General features: G+C 47.8%; 1 protein-coding gene across 2 annotated transcripts; it reads right to left on the minus strand.

The window, feature by feature from the left end:
• Nucleotides 1–1,354: 1,354 nt before the first annotated feature.
• Nucleotides 1,355–13,350, minus strand: LOC118079982 (volume-regulated anion channel subunit LRRC8E). 2 transcript variants are annotated; one of them, XM_060271760.1, is made up of 3 exons: nt 13,035–13,350; nt 4,820–4,958; nt 1,355–3,835 (listed from the first exon to the last, which is right to left on the minus strand). In XM_060271760.1, the coding sequence occupies exons 2-3, from the start codon at nt 4,955–4,957 to the stop codon at nt 1,583–1,585; spliced, it is 2,391 nt and encodes a 796-aa protein (XP_060127743.1). In that variant the 5' UTR covers nt 4,958; nt 13,035–13,350; the 3' UTR covers nt 1,355–1,582. The 2 variants fall into 2 exon arrangements, with proteins under 2 accessions (XP_060127743.1, XP_034960735.1); XM_035104844.2 differs by lacking the exon at nt 13,035–13,350 and adding an exon at nt 8,110–9,460 and having other exon boundaries at nt 4,820–4,962.
• Nucleotides 13,351–17,128: the final 3,778 nt, after the last annotated feature.

Below are 17,128 nucleotides of genomic sequence, written 5' to 3' on the forward strand. Positions count from 1 at the left end.
AGAGAGAGAGAGAGAGAGAGAGAGAGAGAGAGAGAGAGAGAGAGAGAGAGCACCTGCTCTCTAAAAGTGTGCATTATTGTTTCTTATTGCCATGCATTTCAGCTCTCTCTTATCTTTAATAAACTTTTTCTAAACATACTTTAACTGGATATGAAGCAGTCTGCTCCAACCGGTAAGAATCTGAGACCAGCTTTGGGTTGGTTTGCCATTGAGGAAGCAGGGTCCCTTTTCCAATGGCTTTTACACGCCCCAAGGTGCTCTGCAATCAGATAAAGCAGGAAGAGAAGGCCAGGCTATGGCAGGCCCAGAACAGCCTGCTTATGTCTCAAGAGACCATAAGAGAGCTGAGACCCAAAGGGATGAAACGGAAGCAAGCCATAGCCACCTGGGAAATCAGCTCAGCCAACTTGAACCAAAGGTGGTGGGGGCAGCGGGGGGGGGGGGGAAGAGTCCCACATCTCCTTCATGTGCTAAGCAAAAGGCACTTAACTGCCTTGATTACAGAAAATGGGTAGAAAGAATATCTGTGTTTATAGGAGGAGTGTGAAAGCGATTTCCCTAATTCAACCTATGCTGGGATTGGAATATGTGGAGAACTGATTAAAGGCTCCAGGGGGAAATGAGGTGGCTTTTCATGAGTGGTAGTGAGGATGGTACAGTGCAGTATTCCTCCTCTCTTCCATGTGTGGTGCTCACTGAAATTACGTGAGAAGGTAATGAGAGGGGAAGTGAGTTCTGAAGAGGATCTGAGGTGCTGGGCTCTACTCTCCTAGCCTGAAGTGGGAAGAGATCTGAACAGCCAGAATGTTCAGCTCTAGCACTCAAGAAGAACTGATAAACCAACGTTACCCTGATTAGAATGTGGGGGGGGGGGAAACAGAAATCAGAAGGGATTAAGGTATACATGCATATGTACACAGACACACACACAAACATATGAAGATTCCTTACAGTCAGTGGTATGTGAAGGCATTGTGCTCTGGCCGTCCAGTGGTAAGGAACACAGCCCTTCTTTGAACAAAAGAAGTAAAGGGAATTAGGCTATTTCCCTGCTGAAGAGCTGCCTGTCCTTGATCCCCCACCCCATGATATATAAGCATTTGAAACTGCAGAAAAGAAAGTTGTCTAATAAGCTCAAAAAATGGGCTTTGTAAGCAACAGGCCTGCGAGTTGAACACAGTGGTGAGGAGAAGGGAACAGAAATAGGAGTTTTGAACAAAACAATCCTGCAAAGCCCCAGGGCATTTCACAAAGATACACCAGTACACAACACATGTATAAAAATAGCTATAATGATGATTTGGTCAGGTGTAGCTGTGCTCCCCCCCCCCAGCCCCCCAGCCCCATGGATAATTCCTGTGGTCTTATCCATTCAGAAAACAGGTTTATTTTTTTTAAGTCACTTTCTACTTTTGCTCTTTGTTGTGTCTTTTCAATTCCTTTCCTCCCTTATTAGGATGGAAATTTCCCATTCCCTCCTTGATTCCAGCCGAAGATAGAACTTCAGCCAGCTCCCCCATGTTTGGACTCAATGGGGCCAACACATGAGAGAACACCCCTGTCCCCTTTATCATTCTCCTCATCACTGATCCTCCATTTTGTCCCTAATTTCCAAAGGCAACGCCTCATAAAGATTGCTCTCCACCAGCAGGCCACTCCGTTTGAGCACTGGGCACTGGCCAATCTCCAAGGGAAGGGTCTGAAGCGGGTTTCCTCTCAAGTCTAGTGTGGAGAGTGAAGGCAGCCAACTCACACGGTCAGAGAGGCGATGCAGTTTGTTGTGTCCTACTTTGAGAACCCTGAGCTGCTTGCAGAAGAAGATTTCATTTGGCAGTGCCTCTAAGGAGTTGTGAGAAATGGCAAAATGCTGGAGGCTCTGCAGGACTCCCATCCCGGGGGGGATGACCTGGATATTGTTATAGGAAAGGTCCAAAGTGTGCAGCCTAGAACACTGGAATAGTTGGGAAGGGAGGACCTCAATGCGGTTATGGCTGAGGTCAAGCTGCTCTAAGGTCTTGAGCTTGCGGAAGTGTTCAGGAATGCTGGAAATGTGGTTGTGCCAAAGTTTGAGGCACACCAGCTTGCGGCAATGCTGGAAGCTGATGATCTCCGCAATGGACTGCAGCTGGTTATCCTTGAGGTCCAACTGTTGCATGTTCACCAGGCTGAAGACAGCATGGGGAATGCGTTCTAGGTTGCAGTTTATCAGCTCCACTTCTTGCACAGAGAAGAGCTTCTTGAGGTTGTTGAGGGTCACTAGCTTAGTCCCATCATTGTAGATCCTGAGCTTCTGCAGATGGGCAGCAACGTCAGACACGCTAGGTGGCAGTTTTGAGATGTTGCTGTGCAGAGTCAAGGTCTTTAGATTCCTCAGCTCACGCAGGTTCTCCAGAGTTCCTGCCCGGCCCATCTCTGGACTGAAAAGTCCCGAGATGTGCAACTCTTCCAAGCCTCTCAAGTTGTAGGTCCATAGTGGTATATCTTTGATGTCATCAAACTTCACAGTCATTACCTTCAGCTGTTCACGGAAGAACATAAGAGAGGTGAAAGAGAGCTTGACGGGAGAGTTGATCAGTGTGAGCTCCTGGAGTTGGTCCAGCTGAGTCACTGAGGGTGGGAATGTCACATCTTTGAGGAGCTCCAGCTTCAAGGACTGCAGCTCATTCAGCTCAAAGGTGGTGTCAGGCAACCCTGGTAGCATGAAGAGATGGAGCTCCAGCCGGCCTTGGGCGTTGGTTTGCAGCTTCTGCCGCAGTTTCTCTACCGTCCACTCATGACTGAGGTTGATCTGCTTGAGTCTGAACTCGCTGACCTCGGAAAGGAACACAGCAAAGCGCTTGGAGTAGAGGGAATCGTACTGGTCAATGAGGTGGAGCATGAAAGCAAAGTCGTTCTTGACATCAGGAATGTCGCTGATGCCTGTCTCGTTGCGTGCAAATTGAAAGGAGTACTCTTTCAGCGGCCGGTGAAATAGCCAGTAGAGCGTGTAGAGACACGTCATGCCGTATATGCCAAGGAAGCAGATGTAGCAGATGGCCAGTTTGGAGAAGAGGTGGGCTTTGGTGTGGTTGCAGCAGAAATTGTCGTAGCCCGTCATGTCCTCCATCCTGACAGTGCAAGGCACAATGAAGCTGATATTGGGAACCAAGGCTGCATTGTAGGCAATGATGACGAGAAACTTGAAGACTTTGAGAACGGTTTGGCGGATATACATGGTGTAAAGGATGTCTCCTTTTTCAACGTGGAGCCGGAACTTCTTCACCTTTTCAAAGAGAGCCTTGGCCTGCTCCCCTTCCTTTTTGTCCAATAGGCTAACCGGAGAGGACTCTGAAACCTTCTTTTCTGACACTGATCCCCCGAGGGGGTTGAGTTCAGCTGTCTCGCTGGGAGCACTGCTTTTCCTCCTCCGATACCCCTTCTCTAAGACTGCATTTTCCTGGTTATCCCCAGAGACTTCAGAGATGGCTCGAGTAGTCCAGGGCGAGTCAAAGCACTTGCTCAGGATGGAGATAAAATGCTCGATCTTGGAACTAGTCCCAGGAAACTTGAACCAGAACGAGGTGCACGCCATGAAGATGAGGGTGTGGATGACTACGAGGTATGGGAAGTATTTGGCGTACCAATGGAGGGCCGTCTCATAGCACATCTGATTGATGTAGCTGTACTGTTGGAGGTCTAGGTTGTTCTTCAACCCATTCATTCGCTGGTTGGCAGAGGGTCCTATTGGCTCAGAGGCATTGACTCTCTTTTTCGTGAAATCTTCACAAGATGCACCAGTGAAGGTTGTGCCATCAGGCACATGGTTGGGAAGGCAGATAATCTTATCCTGTGTCACCTGTCACATCAGGTTAGGAAAGAGAAGAGAGGAACATGATATAAAACAGAGGCTGGTGGTAGAATGCAACAGTTTGTGTCAGGTGGGAATGAACAAGTACAGCCCTGAAGTGGCTGAAAGGACTGTACCTCTTCATATGTTTTTTAAAGTCCCTGCAGGTAGAAAACTAGCATAGCAAAGAGTGGGCTGGTCTAGAACAGCTCTTCCTGATGTGCTGGTTTCACCTTTAAGGAGTTTTTGTTCTACTTTATATATATATAAAAAAGCACACCCCCCCCAACTGTAGTCTGAAATGATAAGAGTCTAATATCTAATACTGTTTCATGTGCAGTCAAAATGGACCTAATTTAAATGAACTGATCTAGTCTTAATACCAGCTCCAATACTTTGGCCATCTCATGAGAAGAGAAGACTCCCTGGAAAAGACCCTGATGTTGGAAAAGATGGAGGGCACAAGGAGAAGGGGACGACAGAGGACAAGATGGTTGGACAGTGTTCTTGAAGCTACGAACATGAGTCTGACCAAACTGTGGGAGGAAGTGGAAGACAGGAGTGCCTGGCGTGCTCTGGTCCATGGGGTCACGAAGAGTCGGACACGACTAAACGACTAAACAACAAACAAGTCTTAATACCAAAGGGACCAAGGGGAAATCTGCCCCTGTATAAATCTGGTTGGCTGCAGAGAATCCAGCCCCCCCCCCGGCTGTAGAACTTGGCCATTTCTGTGCTGGGGTCTTTTCCACCCTTGCCCAGAGTGCCCCCAAACGTTTAGAGGCTCTTCTTCCACAGGCAGTGGAACATTACCCCAAGATTCCAAGGATTCCAATTCTCCTTCCTTGGAGGTTTTCAAGCAGACATTGGATGGCCATCTTTCATGGATGCTCTAGCTGAGACACCTTGCATTGCAAGGGTCCTTTCCAACTCTACAATTCACTGATTCTAAGACAGCATGGGAGCATCTAGGCACTGTGTGGGCTCACTCACTTGCAAAGTGCAGCCAAAAACTCCTATCATCAGCATGGCTATGGTGATGTACTCGGCCAACACATCCCACCATGGCTTGAGAACCTTGAAAGCAGGCTGCTGGTCTGTGAACTGCTTGAATTCGGCCACCGGGATCATACTGCCTGCCAAAAGACAGTGAAGGATTAGAACAGTTTAGACAGTGAAGGATTAGAACAGTCACCTCTCACTTTTAGCAATGCTCATGGGGGCAGGGCCTATAATCTCTTCCTGTTCTTGCACAACCTAGGTGTCCTTTGTCCAACACACATACAACACTGAGACAATACCATGTACATGAAGATAGAGCTGCCTTCTAGATTGGTGCCTGCCCTAAAACACTTTAATAGCCAAATTAGGCAGATTCTGGCATCTACTGCAATAGCATCTCTAGGCCTATAAGGACCCCTTCCAGTGCTTTGACATGCTACTTCCTCTTTCATGGGCCAGGATCCACACCTCACAGTGAGGCAGCTCATCTCAAAGACCAAGAAAACCCATTGTTTCTATATGGCTGTCACACCCAGCACTGAAGCAGGGCAAGGCAGGGCTACCTGGTCAGCAACATTGCTGCATAGGGGACTCACCCAAGGATTCAGGAAACTGCCACTCCTCGCTTGTGTTTGCTAATGTATTTAAATACACAGGGGAAATAGAAAAATACAGATAGCAACACTGTCAACCTAACAGTACCCAAAGTGATGATGCTTATAGATTTTATTGTAGTAGTTTGAAGTACAAGCCTTTGAGGAAGCAAAATTTTATTTTTAGGACAGGTGTTTTTTTGTAAGGTCTGGTATTGAGAGTTGAACAAGAGAGGCATATTCAGAGTTTGGATCCTGGTCTTGGGGATGGAAGGACCAGACTCAGGGCCACATGCATCTGCCTGGCATATGATGCTACTGGGAATATAATGCCTGATAAGTGTCACACTGGAATAACGGGATCAGTGTTGTCTATTCAGATGACAAGACACAACAAAGAGCTGCCAGTTACACTGCCTTCTATGCAAGATTCTCAGAGATCTAAATGTGCAGCCCATAGCTGCCAAGTTATCCCTTTTTTACAGGGATTTTCCCTTATGCTGAATAGGCTTCCTCGCGAGAAAAGGGAAAACTTGGCAGCTATGGTGCAGCCATGCCTTCTTCATCGAGGAGGGCAAGACCTACTCACTCACCCAAATAGAGTACTCATGGTGAAGATGGATCTGGCTTCCAACACCACCAGGAGAAAATCTAATCTTTGAATGGACTGGTGTAGATATGGCAATCTCCTTGCTATAGCTTATGCCAAGTTTCTTCGTCTCCTCTCTTTTGGTTTAGGATTGGATGGCAGAGTCTGAGTCAGGAGTTACATGTATATGTGTCCTCTGGATGACACCTTCTGCAGAAACCCTAAAAGAGCAACCTTCACAGCTACATTCCTGCCCAGCACCTAGACTCCGGCACCACAGAACAGAGCAGTCTCTGAGATTCTGGTTGCTATAGTAGTGCTCTCACTACACTGACCTGGCCAAAGATGTTGGAGGAGCAGCATGGAATGTGCCAAGGATAAACAAGGAGGTGGGAATGCTAATCCTGCCTCTAAAGTCTAGTGTTGCCCCAGCGACACCAAAATCCAGAAGGAAGATACTCCTTAGCAGTAAGATCAGAGGCTGTGATCTGTTTTCATCTCCCTTTCTGTTTCTCTAATGACCCCCCAACATTGATGTCTCTTCTCTTGGTAGGCATGTAGGATCTGCCTCTGATGGTCCTTGATTGCTCTGTGCTCAGTCATTCTATCGAAGAGGAACATAAAAGGAAACTGCATGGGCAAAATTCAGAACAGCAGAGGGCAGCATGGCAGCAGACTGAGAATCCATGGAATCTGGTGGTCCCTGAAGGGCTTCATCAGTTTCACCACACATTAACTGTGTGTAGATGGCTGTGGCTTCTCAGTATAATTGCAGGTTCCCAACAAATGGGCAAACAGTGAAATGCGTATATATGAAAGTTCAGCATGAAGTTTAGGTGTTGGTTAACTGGGGACGGGGGAACCATGTAGGGAAAACATACTGTGCTTAGTACGGTACGGAGATTATCTATATTATTGTTTTCATAACAATAACAATTAATTGTGTTGTGAATCACCCTTCCTCCAACAGAGCCCAGAGTGATGCACAACAAAGGATAAACAAGAGAATTACATCAATGATGAAAACAAATACAGAGTTAAAAGCAGCCAACTGATGTTTCCACCTCCATCTCCAGTTCTGAAACATTGCACTACATTGATACATATGCCTCAGGTGTTTGATTTATCACAATCTACGTCTCATCTTCATCAAGCAGGATTCATCCAATTTGACTGATGAAGTTATAGTTCCAAAGAAAATAACACTTTAGAAAAAGTGTGAAAAATACGCTTCACTTTAGAGCATTTCCTTAATCTAAATCAGATTCCCAAAGCTATGTGGTTTAAGAGATGTTAAATTGGACTGGGATAGATTGACCCGGTCAGCAAACTTTTTCAGCAGGGGGCCGGTCCACTGTGCCTCAGACCTTGTGGAGGGCCGGACTATATTTTGAAAAAAAATAAGAACAAATTCCTATGCCCCACAAATAACCCCGAGATGCATTTTAAATAAAAGGACACATTCTACTCATGTAAAAACATGCTGATTCCCGGACCGTCCGCGGGCCAGATTTAGAAGGTGATTAGGCCGCATCCGGCCCCCAGGCCTTAGTTTGGGGACCCTGGATTGACCACTGTCATCCATGTACTGGTAACCCCCACCCCCGACTGGATTGCTGCAAGAGTCTCTGTAGGGCTCAACTGTTCACTGGGACTAAGACTATCGCCATCATGTTATGCTACTGCAGAAAGAATTCCACTGTCTGATGATTAGCTACCAAGCTAAATTCAAACTGTTGGTTTGGGTATACAGGTTGAGACCAGGATACCTAAATGATACTCTCACCTCTTGTATACCCAGCTGGTCATTGCACTCTGAAAGGGATGGGCTGTTCCATATGATACAGGAGTCTGGCTTTTAATATGGAGGCACCTACTCTTTGCAATTCCCTCCCATTACACATCAGGCAGGCGCTGTCTCTATGGTACTGTATTTGCAGCGACCTTCCTTTTATTAACAAGCCTTTTAAGTGGAGATCTTTTGTATTAGATTTGAAATCATTTTTTTCTTGTTGCTTTTTTTTACTGTGAAATCACTTATCAAGAGATTTTATAGGAAACAATAAATGGAAATGAATAAATAAATGTGGTAGACTCACTTTGACTCTACAGAATCAGCCAAATGGTTTAACTGACACAGGCCTGGCAGCAGCTGGCAAAAGAGTCCCCTAGATCAAAGTCAATTTTGATGATGGAAGGGCACTTCCACAAAGAGACTATTGAAAGTGAAAAAAGGTGTTGGTTTCCATTATCCATCCGAGCCTTCCAAGAGTTGCTCACAGCTACTAACCTGTTACAAAAGATCATTGGGTGCAATTTACTAAGACGCTCCTCGTGCAAGTGCAATGATTAACAAGAGGGGTGTTGTTATTCATTGCACCAGGCGAGACCCCCTAATCACCCCAAGGAAAGGGCAACCAGGATGACCAAGTGGCTTGGAGCAACTTCCACATGAGAACAGCTTACAACATCTGAGGCTTTTTAGTTTGAAAAAAAGTCAAGTAAGCAGGGGACGTGCTAGATAGAATTAGGTATGGAGTTGAGAAAATAGAAGTTATTCCTCCCTCTCGCATATACTAGAACCCAGAGACATTCAATAAAGCTGAATGTCAGAAGATTCAGAACAAAGGAAACTACTTATTCACACAGTGTGTAGCTAAACTGTGAAATTTGCTCCAAGATTGAGGGTTGGCCACCAACTTGGATAGACAGATTTGTGAAGGTTCTCCCTCCACTGTTGGAGGCAACATGCCTCTGCATACCTCTTTGTGGGAAACACAGGTAGGGAAGTTCTCTTGCATGAAGGTCCTGCCTGCAGGATCCCCACGGGCATCTGGCTGGCCAATGTGAGAACAGGATGCTGGGCAAAATGAATCTTTGGCCAGAACCAATATCCCTCCATGGTAGATCATTGGTGCTGTTCCCCAACATCAATTAGTCTCCTGTTGCCAAGAGCTGGCTCATGCCCTTTCCATAGCTGCCAAGTTTTCCCTTTTCTCGTGAGGAAGCCTATTCAGCATAAGGGAAAATCCCTTAAAAAAGGGATAACTTGGCAGCTATGGCCCTTTCTTAGCTTCTTCCATAAGAACATGTCTGAACAGCTGAAACAGGCACTGTCTGCATAAGGTTCTGGTTTCTATGAGCACCAAACCAGCCGGGTAATTATCTCTGAAGGTTACCATTCAGAGGAAGCAGCCAAGGGAAAAAAGAAGGGGGAGGGGGTGAATAGAGGGCAAATCCAGCAATTTGAATAATCAAGCTTTAAATGGAACTTGTAAAATGTTCTGAAAGTAGTGGAACTTATATAAAAGTTAATGTTATGAGTAGTAATTTTCCATAGAAAGATCTATCGGAACAGAAATAGCTCCAGGGCATCCTAGCTACCAGCTCCTCTACTTCCGTCTCCGCCCAGTTAAGGAAAAGAAGGGTTTTTTTTAATAAACAAAACAAAACCCCAATATGTTTTGGTTCCCAAACTACCTGCCTTCCATGCTAATCTCAGGTGGCATATCCTTTCCCAAAAAAAGGGTGGAGCACCCAGGAATTCTGCCTTCCAAATCATTTCCCACACCTGCTAATCCCTCTGCCTCCTCCTGCTCCTTTCACATGCCACCTTTCATCCTCTCGCCACTAAAATACACCCCACTATTTATTTCATTTCACTTTTTTTTAATAAAAAAAAGAATGTAGCCCCTTGACGTAAAGCAGGGGTAGGGAACCTCACGCCAGCAGGCCAAATGCAACCCTTGAGCTCTCTCTATAACGGCCCTCACTATCCCTTCTTCACAGGAACCGCCTCCCCATATAAACCATCCCGGACACTGCGTTCATCATCTGAGGCCTTTCTTCATGCACCTCCTCCACATGAGGCCCGGAGGGTGGCAACATAAGAACAGGCCTTTTCTGCAGTGGCTCCCTGTTTGTGGAATACTCTCCCCAGGGAGGTTCGCCTGGGCCTTCATGACATATTTTTAGGCGCCAGGAGAAAATGATACTCTTTAGCCAGGAAGAAGCGTGCTAAGAGGAAGGCACACTTGGCAAATCCACACCGTGATCAACTCCCGCCTGGAAACCAATGTCCCCACTGTGGAAGGATGTGTGGATCCAGAATTGGCCTCCACGGTCCCTTACCAGACCCATTGTTAAAATCGTGTTTATGGAAGACAATCTTACTCGGCTACGAGTGATCGCCAAAGAAGAAGAAGCCTTTCAAATGTATCTGTGGGAAGGGGGTTGTTTTAGTTTGTTTTTTTATTTTTTATTTTTTACTGTTTTATCTTGTATTTTATTATGTGAACCACCCTGAGATCTTTTGATGAAGGGAGGTATGCAAATTTAATAAATAAATAAATAAATCACACTTTGAGGGGTTTTGCCTGGCTGGAATGTGTCCTTGAACTCTGATAATGCCTCCTGCCTGTGTGGATAAAAGGAAGGAAGGAAGGAAGGAAGGAAGGAAGGATATGCAGGTGCCCAGAGAGTGAGAGTAAATCAAGATGTGTTATAATTAGGGAGATTCTGTGCCAGACTGACTGTACAAGTCCTTATCCCCCTACTTCCAGTCCAGACTAAATACTTTCTAAATTACAGGCACTCTAGCAGCTGTGTGTCTACGTATTATCTTCATTAAAATGGAAACAAAACAGGAGGTATCTCAAGCTGTGGTTTCATTGTCTCAACCTGCATAAATGCCATACATTTAAAGCACACCCACCCAGAGAATCCTAGGAACTGTATAATAGTTTGCTAAGGGTGCTGGGAAATGTAGCTCTGTGTAAGCTACATTTCCCATTATTCTTTTTTGTAGGGGTGTGTGTGCTTTAAATGTGCGGTGTGTAAATGTGTATGCAGCCTTTGAATATACAACTGTGTGTGAATAAGCAGCTCCCAAGCTCTGTCAAATAAGCTGAAAAGTCTCCCAGAAATAGGCAGGTAACACTGAAAAGGATCATAGGCAGATAAAATGGGAGCAGAATCTGGTAGCCAACTTTTCCCTGCAATTATTTATCTTTCCTATCAGCTAAGTTTCCTTGCTGTTTTCCCCACCCATTCCTTGGAGAAAAAAAACCAGCCTGTAAGTAGAGACAAAACAATGAGTACCTGCTTTAGAAGGCTCAAAAGTCCAAGACTATTTTTTACCCAAGGAGCATAACATTTAGTCTGGGTAGGTGGTACCTCACCCTGCAATTTGAGAGGCACACAGACAGAGCACTCCTGTATTTAAAGTTTTCCTGTATTGGAAAACTCTAGCAATTACTTTAAGCCCTGGTAGTTCTAAAAGTCCCCCACCACAGCCCATTTGCAATGGTTACATTTGGGTAGAGATGCACCATGCATTAAAGCATATTTAAAGCACATAAGAAAGGTAAAGGGACCCCTGACCATTAGGTCCAGTCGTGACCGACTCTGGGGTTACAGTGCTCATCTCGTGTTATTGGCCGAGGGAGCCGGCGTACAGCTTCCAGGTCATGTGGTCAGCATGACAAAGCCGCTTCTGGAGAACCAGAGCAGCACACAGAAACTCGGTTTACCTTCCCGCTGGAGCGGTACCTATACTGTATACTGTTATCTACTTGCACTTTGATTTGCTTTCAAACTGCTAGGTTGGAAGGAGCTGGGACCGAGCAATGGGAGCTCACCCCATCGCAGGGATTCGAACCGCCAACCTTCTGATCGGCAAGCCCTAGGCTCAGTGGTTTAACCCACAGCGGCACACCGCCACCATGCATTAAAGCATATTTAAAGCACATGGCTTCCCAAAAATAATCCTGTAGACTGTCGTTTACCTCTTAACAAGCTACAGTTCCCAACTGCTAGGTTGGAAGGAGCTGGGACCGAGCAATGGGAGCTCACCCCATCGCAGGGATTCGAACCGCCAACCTTCTGATCGGCAAGCCCTAGGCTCAGTGGTTTAACCCACAGCGGCACACCGCCACCATGCATTAAAGCATATTTAAAGCACATGGCTTCCCAAAAATAATCCTGTAGACTGTCGTTTACCTCTTAACAAGCTACAGTTCCCAAGAAGCCATGTGCTTTGAAAGTATGGTGGGGCAAAAACAGTGGATAGAATTAAAGCAGCATAGAATTTTCATCTAGTTCAACACAACTGGATCACACATCTGGTCCAGTGTCCTGTTCTCACAGCCAACCGGATGCCCATGGGAAGCCCACCAGCAGGAGCTGGACTCAATGCCCACCCCACCCCCACCCCCGCACCCTCAATCCCTTGCCTTCAGCGATGGCTACCACCCTCCACCCAGGCTCACCATTTCCAGCACCAGGGCTTATCCCTGGGGGCTGTGATGTAATTTTATGGAAGGAAGGCCCCCTTGTGCATGCGCAGGACGCCTTTCCAGCATGACCAAATAGAGTTGGGGGGGGGGAGTTTCCTAAACTCGGAAGCTACAAACTGAGCAAGTTGAGATCTCTCCATCCAACCTTCCTTCATTTTCGAGGAGTAGATCCCGCTAGCGCCCCCCCCCGCAATTTCCCACTCCATCGGACAAAGGGGACCCCACCGCCTGCTAATCTTGCCCCCATAGTTTACCCGAGGGCAAAACGCGCGCTCACAGGGTAGCCATGCACAACATCTCCAGGCACCGTGGTTGCTGTCGGGGGGTCTAGACTCGGGCATCACCTCGGCGGGAATGGAAAACTCATCCACATTCTGGGAACGTGCCGGGCCGAGGAAAGGCTACATGCCCGCTTTCTTGCCGCCGGTGGGGGGGGGGGGGAGTTTTGCAATACCTCTAGCGGCAAAGTCAGCGTGGGCCGCCCGCCGTAAGCGCGCCGCCTAGGAAGTTCCACGAGGAGCCCTGTGGGGCTCCTTCCAGGTAAACACGCCAGCTCTGGCCGGATCTATAGTCCCCCTCCACGGCCACACTTTCGAGGAAGTGAATTGGACACGCTGCGGTCCCTTTATGGCTCGTTCCCGCCTCTCCCTCCTGCTCCCTAAAACCGACGTCCCAGCCTGCGTAAAGACGCGCGGACTCACCGACGGTTCCCCCCACCGCCCAGCCACTTGCCTGGAGTTTGTAGGTTCTCGCTGGCTGCCCCGGCCGCCCGGAAGCACCTGAGCCGGCTTCCCTGTGGCCACCTGCGCTAGGAGGCAGCGGCCCTTGCTGGCTTCTCCGGCGCCGGCGGCGGTGTCGGCCGGTACATACAAGTGGCGCCCGCCTCCAGTGCCGTGCCCGTCCCTCCCCAGGCGCCCGGCGCTCCCGCCTCCCTGCCCATTCCCTTGAACTGGCTTTGGGAAGGGAGGGAACCTCGCGCAGGACGCCGCCGCCCAGCCAAGCACCGAGCGAGAGGAATCCGCCCCGACGGCCCACGCGAAGCGAGGAAGAGCAGCCCGAGACGGGCCCAGGCCGGGAACCACCCACTGGAGAGTTGCCATTTCCAACTCCTCTCACGCTGCCTTGGAACCTCCCTCAAGGATCGTTGGACGTCTGAAGCAGATTCAGGATGTGTGTGTGTGTGTGTGTGTGTGTGTGTGTGTGTGTGTGTGTGTGTGTGACGGTGTTGGAACCTGGTGGATTCTGATGACCCCAAGTGGTGACCACCATTCATGTGGATGTGGCAAAATGCAACAAAAGGGCTGGCTAACTCGTGGCCTCTTGACTCCTTCTACAGTTCAGAGCTATACCAGGAGGAAGTGAGATGACATCTCAACAAGGTCCAATCACTGTTAAGGCTTCAATCCTAAACACACACACACCCCTCACAACCTTACTGGGATTAAATCACATTAAACGTAGCAAGACTTCTTTTGGAGTGAATACAGGGCTCGCCCACCCATGAAGCATGGTGAGACGATGGCCTCAGGTGGAAGGATCCAAAGGCAGCAGATCTGGCCTTCAAGAAAAGCATTGCCTGCTGCTGCTGCTGCCACAGTGGCATCAACCGCTGTGGTGCACTCCTTGGAGGATAGAACTGCAGACTCCCCAACAATAGCACATCTACAGTGGCCTTTTAGCAAACAGGAGGGGCTGTTCCTGATGATTCCGATGTAGTACTATTTGTGGGGGGTAGGAGGCGGGCAGGTGTGGAGGACTCCCTGGTCCTGAATGGGGTAACTGTGCCCCTGAAGGACCAGGTGCGCAGCCTGGGAGTCATTCTGGAATCACAGCTGTCCATGGAGGCGCAGGTCAATTCTGTGTCCAGGGCAGCTGTCTATCAGCTCCATCTGGTACGCAGGCTGAGACCCTACCTGCCTGCACACTGTCTCGCCAGAGTGGTGCATGCTCTAGTTATCTCCTGCTTAGACTACTGCAATGCGCTCTATGTGGGGCTACCTTTGAAGGTGACCTGGAAACTACAACTAATCCAGAATGTGGCAGCTAGACTGGTGACTGGGAGCGGCCGCCGAGACCACATAACACCGGTCTTAAAAGATCTACATTGGCTCCCAGTACGTTTCCAAGCACAATTCAAAGTGTTGGTGCTGACCTTTAAAGCCCTAAATGGCCTTGGTCCAGTATACCTGAAGGAGCGTCTCCACCCCCATCGTTCTGCCCGGACACAGAGGTCCAGTACTGAGGGCCTTCTGGCAGTTCCCTCGTTGCGAAAAGCCAAGTTGCAGGGAACCAGGCAGAGGGCCTTCTCGGTGGTGGCGCCCGCCCTGTGGAACGCCCTCCCATCAGATGTCAAAGAAAAAAACAGCTACCAGATTTTTAGAAGACATCTGAAGGCAGCCCTGTTTAGGGAGGCTTTTAATGTTTAATAGATTATTTTATTTCATTTTTCTGTTGGAAGCCGCCCAGAGTGGCTGGGTATAAATAATAATAAGTTGTTGTTGTTGTTGTTGTTGTTGTTATTCCCGTCATAGAGTTGGCAGGGGCCCTGAGGGTCATTTAGTCCAACCCCTGCAATGCAGGAATATGCAGCTGTTCCTCACGGGGATTAAACCTGTAACCTTGGTGTTACGAGCACCATGCTCTAGTCAGCTGAGCTATCCTTGTCAATGTCCACTTACTTCTTGTTCCCTTTGGGGAGGATGCATGCCATTTTGTGGTTTGCCTCAGGTGCCAAAATGTTTTGGGCTGCTCTAAGTGAACACATCTGGGATTGCTGTGCTGGGGTAGACACACAGGAGTGTAAGAGCACCTGTGTTGCTCAGCTTCTCATGACCAGCCCCCTGAAAGTGTGACCAGGAGCACCGTTTCCACTAAAGATGCAGTGGCAGCTGCCTGTGTTGTCTGATCTGCAGTGCCTGAGTCATGAACAAAACTCATCATCCAATGCTGCCCTCACCAAGTGATGAACTAAACTGAAATCACCCAGAGGTGATGAAAATATGTTGTCATTGTTAGAGTTTATTTCTGTTCTGCCTTTTGGCCAAAGAAGCACATGCGCCCCAGCCCAGGGTTCACACACACACAAACAAAATGCAAGTTTTGTACCACCTCTGCGGTAGTTGAAGGACTTTCCATGTGATTGTGTGATGAATGTGGCTTCTCAGCAGATGCATAAAATGCTTTTGCTCTGCTGTGATCCCTTTTTCCCTGTCATGAGGTGAAGCTTTGGAGGAGTCGACTTGCACTAGAGATACATGTAGGTATTGCTGTTGCAAAAAAAAAACCTAGATCATACATTCTTTGGAAATCTCCACAACCAGGGCAGAACCAAACTAGTGCTGGCCCGCAACTGTGTTGGAAGACCTTGGATGCTGAGAGTTCTCTTTCTGGTGGGACAAATGATTGAACGAATCTAGCCTTCAGTTCCCAGCTGGGACATGCGCTGCTTCCATGCAGAGCACGTCAAAATGGCCCCAGTGATGATTGTCACACCATTTTAAGTCTTGGCACCATTTAAAACCAGGCCCTTGGTGTCTGCCTGTGCTTCTTACCCCCAGGCTGGAGGTGCCTTTACACACCTGTGATGATATGGATCTCGGTCTCATATCTCTGCAGGTCTTTTTTTGCTTGGACAAAAAGCCTTCTCATTCAGTGCCAGCAGCATTTCCCTCCCCTGGAGCAAGGTGCTGTCCGTCAGCATACAAAGGCACCAGCCATTGAGAGCCATCCAGTCATTCTGGACACAGTCTGTGGCAGGGGCTACCCAGAGATCATTTGGTGCTGCTGAAAAATGCAGCTGCCTCTGGGGTCAGGCTCCTCTGCTTTAGCCAATGTCCAAGTGGGAGGCAAGGAAAAATAATCCCCTCTCCAGCCCTTACGTAAAATGTTTGTGGCAAGCTTGTAGACAAACCCTGTGCTAAATTCTGCAGTTTGGTGAGTGGAGGAAAGCAGACTATAAAAGGCGGTTATTATGTTCTCAAGAAAGCTGATCGTTAGGACTCTGAATGGGCTCAAAGCCTTTCATTGTCTGGGGGGAAATTCAACCGACCCTGATCTACCTCTAAACAGACGTACTCAGGTTGTCTGTGGTGTTTTGCAGCTCTGGTTGGAATAGAGTAGACCATTTCTTCTTAACAGCAATATGTGTGTGGGCTGGGGAGCTGGGCTCTGTGTTGTTGCCAATTTTCCCCTTGCAAGAGTCTAAACAGTGCAGCTGTGTATGAAGGCCTGGATCCCAGAGCCCGGAAGCAACTGGCAGGTAAATGAAAGGAAGCCAGCCTGGCACCAAAGCTCCAGAACATTGAGAAATGTGGCAGCTTGCTTCTGCTTCCTCCTCCTTCTGTTTGGCTTTGGGATTACCTTGCCTCTTGTTTGATGCTGATCATTTTCCCAAGGAAGAAGTTTAGCACTGGGTAATTTTTGCTAAGTCTGAGAGTTCCTATGAGTTTGGCATAAATCCACCACCCTGGATAGACCAGTGACCTGATTTGGTATAAGCAGGGGCATATCTACAATGAAACTAATGAAATTTAAGCTTCAGCGGCCCCCTAATCCTGGAGGGGCCCCATAAGCGACCTTATTCAAGCATGTATATAACATTTCCGTTCAAATATATGAAAGGATGTCATATGGAGGAGGGAGAAATATTGTTTTCTGCTGCTCCAGAGAAGCGGACACGGAGCAATGGATTCAAACTTCAAGAAAGAAGATTCCACCTAAACATTAGGAAGAACTTCCTGACAGTAAGAGCTGTTCGGCAGTGGAATTTGCTACCAAGGAGTGTGGTGGGGTCTCCTTCTTTGGAGGTCTTTAAGCAGAGGCT

The sequence above is a fragment of the Zootoca vivipara genome, chromosome 2 (assembly GCF_963506605.1).
Source record: "Zootoca vivipara chromosome 2, rZooViv1.1, whole genome shotgun sequence".
Lineage (NCBI taxonomy): Eukaryota > Metazoa > Chordata > Lepidosauria > Squamata > Lacertidae > Zootoca > Zootoca vivipara.

Coding starts and splice junctions, on each gene's coding strand:
- LOC118079982 (XM_060271760.1), bottom strand. CDS start 4,957: ATGATCCCGGTGGCCGAATTCAAGCAGTTCACAGACCAGCAGCCTGCT. Junction 3,836..4,819: donor TTTTTGGCTGCACTTTGCAA/GTGAGTGAGCCC, acceptor CTGATGTGACAG/GTGACACAGGATAAGATTAT.